The following is a 14,107-nucleotide window of genomic DNA, read 5'->3' on the forward strand; positions in this document are numbered from 1 at the left end:
TATTGTCATAAATATAAAAAAAAATAAGATTGGGGACCATTTATTATCAACCCCTCAGAACATGCAACATACAATAAGTGCGTAAGAGGGGTGTTTTAAGGAGTAAGGGAGGAGGAGGGGCGGTGGGGGGCCGAATCCAGGTGAACTCTGAACGAGTGAGTCTTGAGGCTCTTGCAGGTGCTGGTGAGCCACTCTGTGGTCCTGACATCGGCAGGGCGCTCGTTCCACCATTGCGGTGCCAAATTAGAGGGGAGTTGTGACTTTGTTGTTCGACCTTTGGTTGGTCTTAGTGATGGCGGTACTCTAACTTATTTTACCCTCATAAGGTCTGGCAATCCCTAAGGTTGGACCCCTGCTGACCTCTGAAGTCTCCAGCCATCCCCCTAGGAAGAGGCCTTGGGAGCGGGGCCTTAGCCTCCCCTCCAGCCCAGAGGAGCCAGGGGGACTGCCCGCTCTAAAAAAGCAGGCCCACAAGCAGAACCCCAGGAGACCCAAACCCCTCCTAGGTAAAATCCCCAAAGATTGCGCCCCGAGGAGAAGAACAAGTGTATGTGGACCTCCACCCCTCAGATGACCAGAATAAATCATTATTCATCATTATTCATTCATATTAAACTAACCCTACTTATTATTTATTTGCTGTACTTCAACCTGCCTAGTTTCTTTCTAAAGTGGCTTGATGACAGGGAGATACATTTGATTTAGCGGATGTCATAAATGTATGGTGGGCAGCATGGTGCATAAGGTCTACACATGTTGACATGCAACATGTATATTGAACTGTATATAAAAGAGTGCCTTTCAGCTGAGCCACTGAATCATTCTTCATGTGGTCTTTTGAAGGCTCCCCTGAACCGGCTCCAGACTGCGGGACTGGGAGGTACCCCAGGATCAGAAACTGTCCTGGGGAATTGTGGAAGGTCTCAGACGCTCTCCCAGACGGGGATATCCTGCCACCAGTACCACTACCACCACCACCCGGCAGACCTCAGTCCAAGCAGCGAGGCAGACCGCAGTCCAAGCAGAGGAAATCCCTCAACCCGCCCACGGCCCCAGAATCCACCACCACGGCTGAGTCCAAGCCCTTCAAACAGGGCAAAATGTTTTCGGCTCCAAAGACCATCCGGCGCTCTCTGGCCACGTTCCACGACATCTTTAGCCAGTCAGCGGTGGTGTCTCCTCCGGACAACACCCGGGAAGAGGCTGAGGGCGGCAAGAGGAGCCGGAGGAAGAGGTCCATTGGGGACTCCAACATCGGGCCCTTGGATGCCCTCAACAGCAGCGGGCCACCGCTGATCATAGAGGCCCCTGCAGGCCCCAGCTGCAGCACCAGGCTTAGTTGGCCCCCCAATATCGCACCCCCCCAGCCCACCAAGAGGCCCTCATCCAGCATGTAAGCAGGGGTTCAAACGCAGGGGGGGGTAGGGGTGGACCCTCAGCCAGCCGGGTCCAGACACAGGGGGGGTAGGGGTGGACCCTCAGCCAGCTGGGTTCAGGCACAGGGGGGGTAGGGGTGGACCCTCAGCCAGCCGGGTTCAGACACAGGGGGGTAGGGGTGGACCCTCAGCCAGCCGGGTTCAGACACAGGGGGGGTAGGGGTTGGTACCTCGCTCCAGTGCTCTGAAGCACAAGCTCTAGCAGGCTGCTGTTATCTTAGCGGCCAGAGGGGCCAATATTGAGATGAATTCCTGCTTCTTCCCCATGTACCCTTTAAAGGAGCACTTCATCCATTTGCATTATGCTGTGTATTGTAAGAAACTTTTATATAATTTTGAATGGTAATGAATTATTCCCTAATTTTCCCCTGAGCCGGGAGAGATCCGTATCTACCTCTAACACTTGTGTAAGAGGTGGGGATTCTAGTAAGACTACAAACACATAGTTCCTCATTTTCAAACCCGGCTATATGGGATGGGACCCACTGACGCTACAGATCTATAGTGCCAGTGGGTGGGACTTCACTTGCAGAAACCTGCTGAACCTAACATGTATCGACAATAGGGGAAGGTACTCGATCTTAGGGCTGGGCGATATGGACCAAAATTCTCCTGGAGCAGAGCCCTGGCTGCGGCGCTCCGGCGGAGCAGCCCCATTGTGGTGCATTGTGGGAGTTGTTGTCTTGAATCCACAAGCGCCAAAAATGTCACTCAGCCTTTCTCGGTCGAGAAGAAGTAGAAACTAGTAGTCACTATTCGACTGCATAAATGACTGACTTTCAATAAAGATTCACGTTTCCTACGGTGAAATGCTCCTTTAACTGGCGCTGATGGGTCTGATTTGTGTGTTTTTTGGGCAGGTTGAAGGGTTTCCAGAGCGGCCCGTCCTCCTTCGTAGACCTGGAACAGCATGAAGAGGATGAACTCGCATGTAGGTTTTATTCAGGATATTTATACATATGATATACAATCCCTTTTTCTATGTATTTTGTCCTTTAGTAGTTGAAAATGTATTTCTTCCACAAAGTCCAGCTTCCTGTAGAAAGATGCCCTCACCCTACCTGCACCTTAATGAACTTTATACCACGCCCTGGGAGAATGCTAGATTCTGATTGGCTGCATGGTGTGCACTGTGAATTAACTCCAGATATACGGACACCTACTAAGTAGTTCCAGTCAAATGGTCTGTTCACCGTTCTTAATTAATGCGCTAGCTGGCGTATCGTATCAGCCTGTCTCAAAAATTAGTAACCATTGCAACGGGAACGCAGTCAAAGCCGACGGACTACAATACCTCCCGTTGCCAGGTCGTAGCTAGGGTTCGTCCTAATTACTGGAGTAGTGAACAAAGATCCGTAGCATAAGAGCCTTACGGGATAATGGTTGTTCCAGGAATTAGTCAAACCCACAGGCATTACCAGGGAAACAAAGTTATGGCTTGTGAAAAACGTTATATTTTTATTGTAAAACGCATGTGTTACAACTCCCTCTGTCTAGGGGTAGCGGGGGAGGTAACGGATGTTAAAATTAATGGGTTAATTAATTATGGGTGTAGATGAAGAAACAATTGGCGAGTGAAACAATAAAGGAATGACAACAGCAACGGATAAGGTTGAACATAGGTTTAATGGGGCTGATTGCAAGAACACAACAGTAACATACGACAAAAGCAGCGGACCTTGGGACTTGAGTGTTGCCAAAGAAAAGAACCCAACAAAACAAGCTATGCTAACAGCTGTGCTAATACAGCGGACCACACGTCCGCTAACCTAACTAAACTAAGCCAAAAGTACAGTGGGTAGCAACACTCCTAGCCTAGTGTTACTAACAAAGAAGAGCACTACGTGTAAATGTATAGAGGCCTCTGTCTTACCTGTCCCAAGGCCGCAAGGTAACCACAAAGACAAAAAAACATGGGGAAACTAACAAAGGGGCTCACAATTGGTGCAAGCAGGGGGAGAAAGGAAAACTAGGGGACAATATATGTATATCTCTTAGATATGTAAATGTTCTAACCATGCCACAGCAAAACCAGTCCACGAACCAAGAACGAGACAAAAAGGAGAGAGGATAAGGGACAAGTTAAACCGGCTTTTATGTGTGTGGCAGGCCTCCCCTGGCTGGAAACTGATGAGGTGATTGGCGGAAGCTGGTTGGTAGAGGCGGGATGATGATGAGTTGTTAATGACTCGCACCTGCACATAACAGAGGGGGGAAACAAGAAGGAAGCAACAAACGAACAGTGGCCGTAACAGCATGAAAATAAATAAATGAATGGTCTTAATTTTATTTTCTTTGGCTAGTGGCCATGGTATAAGCGGGATAATGCCCTTCGAGGTGTCCATTATCAGGAATTAATGGTCTTCGCGGAGGCGTGAACCATCCGACGCGCAGCGGAGGACGGTGTCCTCCGAAGTCCATTAATTCCTGATAATGGACACCTCGTCGGGCATTATCCCTTACTTGTATTGAGATAATACTCAGTAACTGATCAATAACCATTAGCAACTTGTCTCTTGCAAAACCACATGGTACACCATCCATTGACCTGAACCCTTGTTGAAGTTTCCTAGTGCTGTTCTTCAAGGTCAGCTTGACACCAAGGGTGCTGTTGTATTGCAGCTCCCCAGTGGACCAGAACCCAGTCCTCCTACTGGCTGTCCTTGGGGCTCTACGCGGCCCCTTTGGTTCCCATGGTCCTGCAGGACCAAGATGCGGCCAACCTGGAGGAGTGGCTGGCCATGCTGTGGCCCGCCCCCGCCCAGGGTGAGGGACCCGCCTATCTACTGACTCACTAGCATAACAACCTACTGCCACCAAGTGCTTTACAATTTAAAAAACATTTGTTGATTACCAGGTGTGACCTCTGTTGCTATGGGCATATACACACAAACAGAATCATGGTGAGGCCTTAAATACCATCTTTCTTTTTAAAGCGTCTGCTGAGGACTAAATCTGCTTTCTTCTTCTCTGCTTTCAGAGCTGTCGAGCCAGGCGGGCTCGGAGGCCTTTGAGTGGTTCTGCCATCAAGGCCGGGTCATTGGCCTCCGGATGGACATGTGGTCAGAGTCCATGTGCAACGGAGAGATCATCCTGTCCTCCTCCATGAAGAAGCCCCTCTGGGTGGACCACTGCGCCACTACCGTAAGGAGTCCTCTGCTGGTTCCAGGTTCTGGTGCACTAGCACCACTGTAAGGAGCCACCATGTTCTCTCTGCTGGTTGGTGGCAGGTTCTCGTGCACTAGTATCACCGTAAGGAGCCACCATGTTCTGTGGTTGGTGCCAGGTTCTAGTGCACTAGCACCACCATAAGGAGCCACCATGTTCTCTCTGCTTGGTGCCAGGTTCTAGTGCACTATTACCCCCGTAAGGAGCCACCATGTTCTCTGGTCAGTTGTTAATAGGGATGGGTCAGAATATTTGATTATTCGTTCCCGAGGGTCAAAGTCGATTTTTAACATTTGGACCGTTAACATTTTTTCCAAATAAATGAAGACCATTCATTTATAGGGGATTATTTGTTTATCAACACGGCGGATGCGCGCGCAGAATGACCGCAAAAAGAGAATTTGTTTGACCAGTTGCCATGGTTATCTCCGTGTGGTAAATTTGCAGTTGCGGTGGTAATTAGCGGCGGATGGTAATTATTCCATGTGTCAGCACACATCGAATAATCGATTATTCGTTCATACCACCCACCGATTATTCAACCATGAAATATTAGTTATTCACATCCCTAGTTAAGTCATTTTAAATTATTTAATTTAAATTATTACCTGCACTACATTCCAATGAAGGGAAAAACCACATTCTTTGGAGCAAAACGCAGTATCAGACTGTGGAATGACTCCAGCGATGACGTCTGGTGATGATGGCTGAGTTTTGCTGCATCCTTCAGGACTTGTTTGTTAAGCAGTAGTTTCTCAGCGTTGTGAAGTGCAACTGACCCTTGAGTGAAAAAATAACACATGGTGAAATATCAGTGGCATAATTTTAGCACTGTGGATTTTCTGAGTAATGTTAATTTGGCACATACCAGGTTGTAGCCATTTGTTGGGGTCCCTCGAGGCTCGTTCTGGATGCAGACATTTGGGGAAAAGGGGGTCTTCATGATCATGAACATTTTGCAAGTGATTTAGCAGCGATGGCCACTTCGTCACTTTTTCCGGTCCAGTGGTTTATGACGTAGCGCACCAGTACACATGGTTCATGATAGGTCCCGACCGATATTGATTTTTGAGTGCCGATGCCGATTATTTTCAGAGAAAATTTACGATTACGATTTAATCGGCAGTATAAAAAAAAAAATAAAAAAAATGTTGATACCTTAAATATACTTTAAACACTTTTGACGAATATGTGAATTGAATGCAGAACCTTTGAGTGTTTTAGAATACATTTACAGTCAAAAATGAGTGTAATGTAAAATGTAAAATAAATAACTAACTCCCAATGTGCTGCACTCGTGAGCAGTGACTAACACGTGCGTGCTGAGCAGTATGGTCTCACCGTTAGAGTCTACAGTATAACAAATTAACATGGCCTGGGACCTAAAGAAAAACAGGCACAACATGCTCAAACAACGCGTCTTGTGTACATTGGTGAGGTGAGCGCGCAGCTGCCTGAGCGAGCGTGCTTTCATGCTGTACAGTAAAATTCTATCTCCTCTTTTTTACTCCAGCTAAAGTTGTTAGTTAGCAAGGCGAGTAGGAGCGCAATCTGCAGGATACTAAGCGCAATAACATTTAAAAAAAAAAATAATAATCGGTTGTAATCTGCGTCTTTTTGGCCGATGCCGATTATTTTCAAAAAGGCTATAATCGGCCGATTAAATCAGCAGGCCGATGAATCGGTCGGGCCCTAGTTCTTGATTCTCTGCAGCCATTTCTTAAGAATGTCTTCTTTGTGCGATGCTTTCTCCAGTTTCTTAGACAAACCTTTTTACAACACACAACACAAACATGTTCCTAGAAGATTTGTAAGTAACTAACTAAAAGTGTAGGCTATGAATTAGTGAAACACTTTAGCTTTCTCAAAGTGCCAGACGTCATAGAACTGCGTGATGTTCCGTTCCCTCTGATATTTCTGGATCTGTGGATGGCGGTCCGTAACAATGTAATCTGCCTTAAATCCGTTTGCCTTCAGATGATCTAGGCATCTTTTGAGTCACTCCTTCTCCATGTGGTCACTGCCGCCTACTTCATTGCACTGGTAGTGAGTGGGCATCACAAACAAAAAAAATAAGAGACAAATCACACACACGTGTAATATTCAAATAATACAAATATATTTATGTCAGAGAAAGACCTGAACAAACTGAATGTTCATGATGGTGTTGCTCTCCAGATTCATTAATGAGTAGCTGCCAAACTTAGCTGAGTGCCCTAAAAAAAAAAATGCATTACAGAATGCTTTACAGCACACGTTCAAGGGACAACATATGTTTCAGAATGTAAACTACTAATTCAATTGTCAGACTTTCCCATTTCTACAAACCTGGAGAACCGCCCTCATATCTCCTCCCACTGCAACTGACCCACCAAGGCGCAACTGTTGCTGGAAATGATGCTGCTGATCCATCTTACACTTGTGAACAATAGCCGGTTCCATGTAATTCCTTGCATGCCTCCTGAAGGTGTCATACTGAAATATCTGGAGTTGCCTGGCCTCACACACCTTTACATGAAAGGCACATAAGCGGTGTTTAAGAAAAGTCCAGTAGTGAGTTTCACATATTTGTATAATTGTAAAATGTTTACCTTTTGCAGTTGGATGAAGGAGGACCCTGTGAAGTAGGTAGCCGCCGAAAGTTGCAGGTTGCCGATGGGGGTATTTCCAACCATGGGCTGACTCTCCCAATGTCTGAAGTAACTGCAGTGTAGACATTGCTGAGTGAAAGCAACTTGGGTACCGATCCTTCGCTGTTGAAGATCACAGCCTCCCTTACACACGGGACAGTTTTCTAACAGCTGTTTGAGGCAACTTTCAAAGACAATATACTTAGCCTCATTCGGTGTGGGCTGTGTCTCATACCTAACATAAGGCAGAAAACATAAGGCAGAATAATATTAGAAATACTGTAAAACTGGAAGCCATACTACCAATCCCTATTCAATGCTGCTTTTAGTACGATGCAGCCAATACTAAAAACGTACGAGACGTCAGTTTCCTCTGTAAGAACAGAGTCTCCAGGGTTGTATGCCGAGTCCAACGGTTCTTTATGTGATTCATTTGAGGAGTCACTCCTCCCCTCCTTCCAACTCAAGCCGTGGTCTCTTGCTAGGTCGCCAGCCTGGGCCCTTTATTGGTGTTGAAGTCAGCAGTGAGTCTGGCAAATTAGCGTTTTTTCCGAAGTCTGCACTGACCGGAGACACCTGTGTCTGCATGGCTACAAATAACAGAAACAAATCGTATTAGAAACTGGAAATAATAATTTAGCTGTTGTTTTTTCCTTGGTATTGGAGTAACACTGCAGAGTAAACCTTTGTTACCCATCACACATACAAGAAGCCATTTGCAAATATAAATCATATCCTATTTGGTTATGAAGTTATTTAGCAGATGTTTTTATCGAATTGTTAGTAGAAAGTAATTATTTGATAAATGAACGTATGCAGGGCTGTACGCTTACTTTTTAAAATGGTAGCACTGGTGCTAGCAAGCGAAAAAATTCAGTAGCACAAAAATAATTTTGATAGCACGTATACTACAGTCAAAAAAATAAAAATACTATCTGAACAGAATAGGACGTATATACAAAAGTATCACTGTGAACAAATTTAACAACAGTAAAGTGACAATTTTCTCTTTTAACCTCTTAAACCCGAGCGCCCGCGGGGGCGGGGGCAGCTGCGCCAACGTGTGCTGTAAACAGCTGTAAACATCACCACCATGCTCCAACATGTCCATGGTGCATACCCACGTAACGGGAAGAAGCTCGGCTAAAAGCCCATGATAACCATTTTTACCTAAACAAAACACAATTCTAACGCCAAGCAACTAAATGAGCCCATAGCAAAACACGCAAAACGTGCATGAGCTCATACTGGCCGCCGCCGATTTCGCTCCGTCATGCCAGCCACACAAACTATATGTCCTATGAAAGCTGTGGCTTCACAGATTCCAATGATATAACGGTCATCACTCTACGACGACAACTCACTGAACTAGCAGCCAAAGAAGAGCAAAATAAATAAACAAATACAAAACGTTATACAATGTGATACTTTTGATTGGCGAAATGTGTTTTTTTACATGGATTTGGGTCCATTGATTTGACTGTCCCTCGACTCTATTGGCTCTGACGGTTCGTTAGAGGGGTCAATCATCCAAATTGACCAATGGATACCCAAGATATCTTCCCGGGTTTGACTGGAAGGACAGCATAATTCGCGCAAGAAGCGCCGAGAACATTCTGAACACTCTTCAGACACTCCGGCTAGATAGAGATATACGCTCCTACTACACGCTTATTTCAACGTTTGCATTTCTAGTTAGCTAGTTATTTTGTATTTTCTTGCGTTTTTCTTCTATTTGTTATTATTTTAAAATAAATAATGGAAGGCAGGAGAAAGACCTATACTTTTGCGGAGCCATTCGCTATCATTACTAGCGACAGTGGGGCTACTGTAGTCCCTCTCGAGTCGTCGTCGTCTGACGACTGACTTGCTGTTGCCTGAACTGGACACGGACAACAGTGATTCAGAAGTTCGAATTCCATCACCTGAAAGGTATGTAATCTCTGTTATTGATTACTTATTGATTTGGTATCAAATTGACGATCTATTTACCTTATTAGATATTATCTATCTATCGATCACCCTTCTCACTCTACTCATTCCACACACTCAATACCGGTACTCTTATATTTATATTTATGATATTATTTGCATCAATTATCATTATCAATACTTTGTACATAGTTTATTTGATACTATCTCTATCCTTTCTTCTCTTTATTCCCTTTTGCATTGTTGAGAGGACTTGGCAAACAGGACTTAGCAAAGCATTGCTGTGCAAGTGATAAATAAACTTGGATTTGATTTATTATCCTGCAATGAATTTAGTAAATGCACACACTCAAACTGGTGCAAACTGGATTGTTAGTTGACTTCCACAGTACAGGTCTTGTTTACCCCAACATATTGTTACTTGTCTGTTTGAAGTTACAGTCTTTTCTTCTTCTTGGGTTCCACAGTGATGATGATGCTGATTATGAGCCACCTTCATCGACTGCTCCTGGCTCCAGCGTCAGCCCCCCCACCTCTGTTTAATATATATATATTACATATATTATATATATATATATATATATATATTATGTATGTATGTATGTATGTATGTATGTATGTATGTATGTATGTATGTATGTATGTATGTATTTATGTATGTATGTATGTATGTATGTATGTATGTATGTATGTATGTATGTATGTATGTATGTATGTATATATATGTATGTATATATATGTATATTGTAACGTACTGGCTCTAGGTACGCCACATAGAAGGGGAGACCACGCAAATTTCAATCATATATCTTTATCCCTAGTGATTGTAGTTTTTAGCTGTGTTTTTACAGTTTGGTTTTATTATATGTTGTTCTCAAAATATATCTGCTCCAGTTGGAGTCAAACTCATTTCGATTGTATGGTTTCTTTGACTGGGAAATGTATAGAGCAGTAGTCCGGTAACTTGTCAACCCAGTGTCTTCGGTTGCTAAGCAACGTCAACGTCTTTGGCGGACTATTTCTCTGCTGATCAACACTACGAATGCTGCTAACGAATAAATTGTAAAAAGACACACCATGTGAAGTTATTTGACTCCGTCCCATGACTCCGTCTCGGCCAACGGGAAAAAGTGGGCATCCTTGCCAGATGCTCACTGGGCACCTGGTCGCTCAACTTTGGCCGCTGGTAGCGTTGGTCGCTTTGGTCGCTCTTGCCCATAGAAAGTGAATGACTTCCGGCGATTTGGTCGCTCAATTCGCTTCTGGTGTGGACGTACAGTAAGGCAGACGCCAGCCACCCTTCTGAGAAAACTCATCTCGGCCGCTTGTACCCGCGATCTCATCCTTTCGATCATCACCCAACCCTCATGACCATAGGTGAGGATAGGAACGAAGATCGACCGGTAGATCGAGAGCTTTGCCTTGCGGCTCAGCTCTCTTTTCGTAAAAACGGTGCGGTAAAGCGAACGCAATACCGCCCCCGCTGCTCCGATTCTCCGGCCAATCTCACGCTCCATAGTTGAAATCGGGCTCCGGCTCATAATTACAGGGCACAACGAGTAAACCCCCTCGTCAAGTGTCAGTCACTTGTTGCATGGTCTGTGTGGGAGGCGGAGCCCTGGCGCGTGTTTATTATTTTTTGAAGCGCAATCGCGTTTACATCCTTTTTATTTAGTGTTTCAATTTTATTTTAGTGTTTTGTTTTTGGTGGTGTTTTCGTTTTTATTCAAGAGCATTTTTTGTTAATAATAGATGTTTTTGGTTGTTTTTGTTAATTTATTCTGGATATTTTAAATGTCTTCCAGACGTCCAGTCCCAGTGTTCTTTAAAAATAAAGTTTATTGATCTTCGGAAGGGTGTACTTTAATCATTATATTAGTTGAAAAACGGCAATATTATCGCTTATCGCAATAATTTCTGGGGGGCAGTTAATCGCCCCAGAAAAATTTGTTATCGTGACAGGCCTATGGATTGCATACTAAGACACTAAAACTCAGTGGCTACATACCTTGCTTCTTACGTGTGCCTTAAGCGATCCATGGACAACTGTGGTGTGCCGGACTGATGTCGACTTCAACCGTGCACTTTGTATTCCCACAGAATGCATTCCACGGCGAGTTTGTTTGGGTTCCCGTCGATATACTCTGAGGGGGGTCATCCCTATGTTCCCCGGGTCCTATGTTCCCCCGTTTTTCCCAAAAGGGTCCTATGTTCCCCTGTAGCCATTAGGGCTGGCCCGAATGCCATTTTTCAGGCTTCGAATACTCGCTGGTTTTTCCGAGCGAATATTCGAATGCTCTGCATATTTCGTTGAAGATTTAATAGCTTTTGAACGTTAATTAGTAGGCCTAAGTTGGTTGAAGTTCCTTAGTTTTTCCCCGTGAAAGCGAACAGCTGTTGCTCCGTTCCAAATCAGCTGTTCTCTGCCATCTCAGCCCTTATGGGAGCTTTTAAATTCATCCTGGAACATGCATCTTTTCAGGGAATTTGTACAATAAATCCATAACAAATACCGAATATTGATTGTCTTATGTGTCCATATATATCCATTATATTGACCGGGTATTCCCAAGACGCTCACGCCTCTGCAGCAAGCCAGTCACAGTTGATTGGCGCGGGGCTGTACAAGCGAAAGTAAACAAACAACTAAGCTAAGGTTTTAAGTATTACTTTTCCTCCAGAGATCCCGCTAATGTTGTGTTATAAAGTAAAGGGAAACAAGATATCTATTCTTCCTCCCCCTCTCTCGCTTCTCTGCTTGGTGTCGCTGACGCATAGTTTGCCTCCCTCGCTCTGGTAACGTCACGTAGGCCTACGTGGAAAAAAAAAAACGAAGCTCCGAATACTGATTTAAGCTTCGAATACAAATTTTCCAAACGAGTACTCGAATATTCGAATAATTCGGCTGCAGTGCAGTCCGGGGTGAACTGCAGCATGGAGGAGAAAGTGATAGTTGCGTTTGCGACTCCCGGAGGTCTTTATATAATGGTGTATAATATAATTGTATAATATCACGGCCAAAAGGCTCGGTGCGCCTCCGGATGGCCGTAGCGCGGGGAGCTCTCGTAGGGATTGGGCTTCTCGGGGGTTTGTTTACCGGCGTATGAATAGACTGTGTCAGGTTCTCCGACGTCTCTCCCTCTTCCTCAAAAGGTAAACACATGCAATGGTAGTTATCTCGGCCGGAATATTTGGCAGTAATGGTGGGAAAAAGTAACAGACCGGGGAAAATATAACCCTTTTTGAAAAAGGGTACTATGTTCCCCGGTCACATACATATCGGGGAACATACATGGGCGTCAGTTTGGTTGGAAATGTGCTGGGGACAGAGACGCATTCGGAAGTGCATTTTTAGAAGTGCTGGGTACAATGAGGATGCACTATTTTTCTTCTCTCTTTAGTGCCGGTAATGAAAGGTTCTGACAGACGGCATAACCATGTAGCTAATTACTAAGGAATATAATGTATACAAAATCTGTCTGGCACGTTTTATGGAGCAAACGTTTTCAAAAAGCATCGGACATATGACCCACTATGTTCTGCTCCATGTATCCAATGTTGACAACGTGACATGATATGGCTAAGCTAAAAACATAAACAGGAGGAGCTAGGAACGGAATTTAACTGCGTGTTTAAGTTCAGAAGGGCATTCATGGCTACACACAGCACTACAAAAGTCGTCACGATTGAAAAAGAAAAAAATATTTGTTGCACAGCTGAACGCTGTATCACATCAGGTGCTGGCTGTTCTCAATTCACAACACGCATTCCATCAAAACTAGCCTTACATCAGGCATTCTGACCAAAACTGACCATGAACACCCCCCCCCACAATTATTCCAAAATTCAAGCAAAGCAAAGCATGACCAAATGTCACTTTGTGTCAACAAGAGACTGACTCACCGACTATCAATTGCAAGTTAAAACAGCCGACCACTTGAGTGTAAAAACACAAAAGACCTCGCCACAGCACCAGCAAATCTTAAGCAATAAATATCGCGTTCTTACCTTTATTTATGTGGCAAGTGGTCTGCAGATGCATCCCGTGGTGTAGCCTACCACATCCATTTAGTTAAACAGGTTATCGTTCTGATACTCTCCATGGTACTAGCAACCTGCTCTGGTGCTTCTTACCTATGTTTTCAGGCTAAAATGACTTCATTGTCTGATGCCTCATCATCCCAGCCAAAGAGTATTGGTATTATTAGTAATGGCTACTTGCCAAATCGAAAGATATCTTCACACAGTGTGTCTTTTTCCAATGTATTTGTTATAATTCGTAGCGTTGATCAGCAGAGAAATAATTCGCCAAAGTCGTTGACGTGGCTTAGCAACCGAATACGAATGAAGTCTACAGCATTGAGAAGAGCCGTGTAACAAGGAAGGGATAATGTATAGAATGCCGGTCATTATCGGGAAAATAAGCCCCGACAGGGCGAACAGGACACCGATGCGCAGCGAGGATAATTGCTTCCCACTGAAGGGGCTTAAATTCGACCGGCGACGTTCTATACATTATCCCGTTTATTACACGGCTACGTGCCAAAACGAAAATATGACTTCACATGGTGCGGTTGAAGTCATTCTTACAATTTATTTGTTACCAGCATTCGTAGTGTTGATCAGCAGAGAAATAGTCTGCCAAAGAGGTTGACGTCGCTTAGCAACCGAAGACGCTGGGGTTGAAAAGCCGGACTACTTGAGGAGTGATACCAAAGACGTCATTATAGGCAAAAGGTCCTTTGTTTTCCTTGACAGCGGTCAATTTATATCTAGCATTCCCCGCAAAGTTGTGAAGAGCCCATGCAAGTGAACGGAGCATTCCACAGCATTGAGAAGACCCGTGTAATAATCCATAATAATTAAACTCAATTTATTATTTATTTATTTTTTCTAAAGTGGTGGGTACAAAATGATTCTTGACGAAATCTGGTGGGGACG

At 44.4% G+C, this 14,107-nt stretch overlaps 1 protein-coding gene across 7 annotated transcripts in view; it reads left to right on the forward strand.

Moving 5' to 3' along the window:
• The window catches only part of si:ch211-161h7.4 (titin), a 40,029-nt gene that overhangs the window by 11,969 nt on the left and 13,953 nt on the right, over positions 1-14,107 (forward strand). For all 7 annotated transcript variants that reach the window (XM_030348610.1, XM_030348604.1, XM_030348605.1 and 4 more), the window contains 5 exons: positions 327-506; positions 844-1,393; positions 2,297-2,367; positions 4,059-4,202; positions 4,417-4,580. In XM_030348610.1, coding sequence (XP_030204470.1) covers positions 327-506; positions 844-1,393; positions 2,297-2,367; positions 4,059-4,202; positions 4,417-4,580 — 1,109 coding nt within the window. The remainder of the gene's footprint in view (positions 1-326; positions 507-843; positions 1,394-2,296; positions 2,368-4,058; positions 4,203-4,416; positions 4,581-14,107) is intronic.

The sequence above is a fragment of the Gadus morhua genome, chromosome 23 (assembly GCF_902167405.1).
Source record: "Gadus morhua chromosome 23, gadMor3.0, whole genome shotgun sequence".
In the NCBI taxonomy this organism is placed as follows: Eukaryota; Metazoa; Chordata; class Actinopteri; order Gadiformes; family Gadidae; genus Gadus; species Gadus morhua.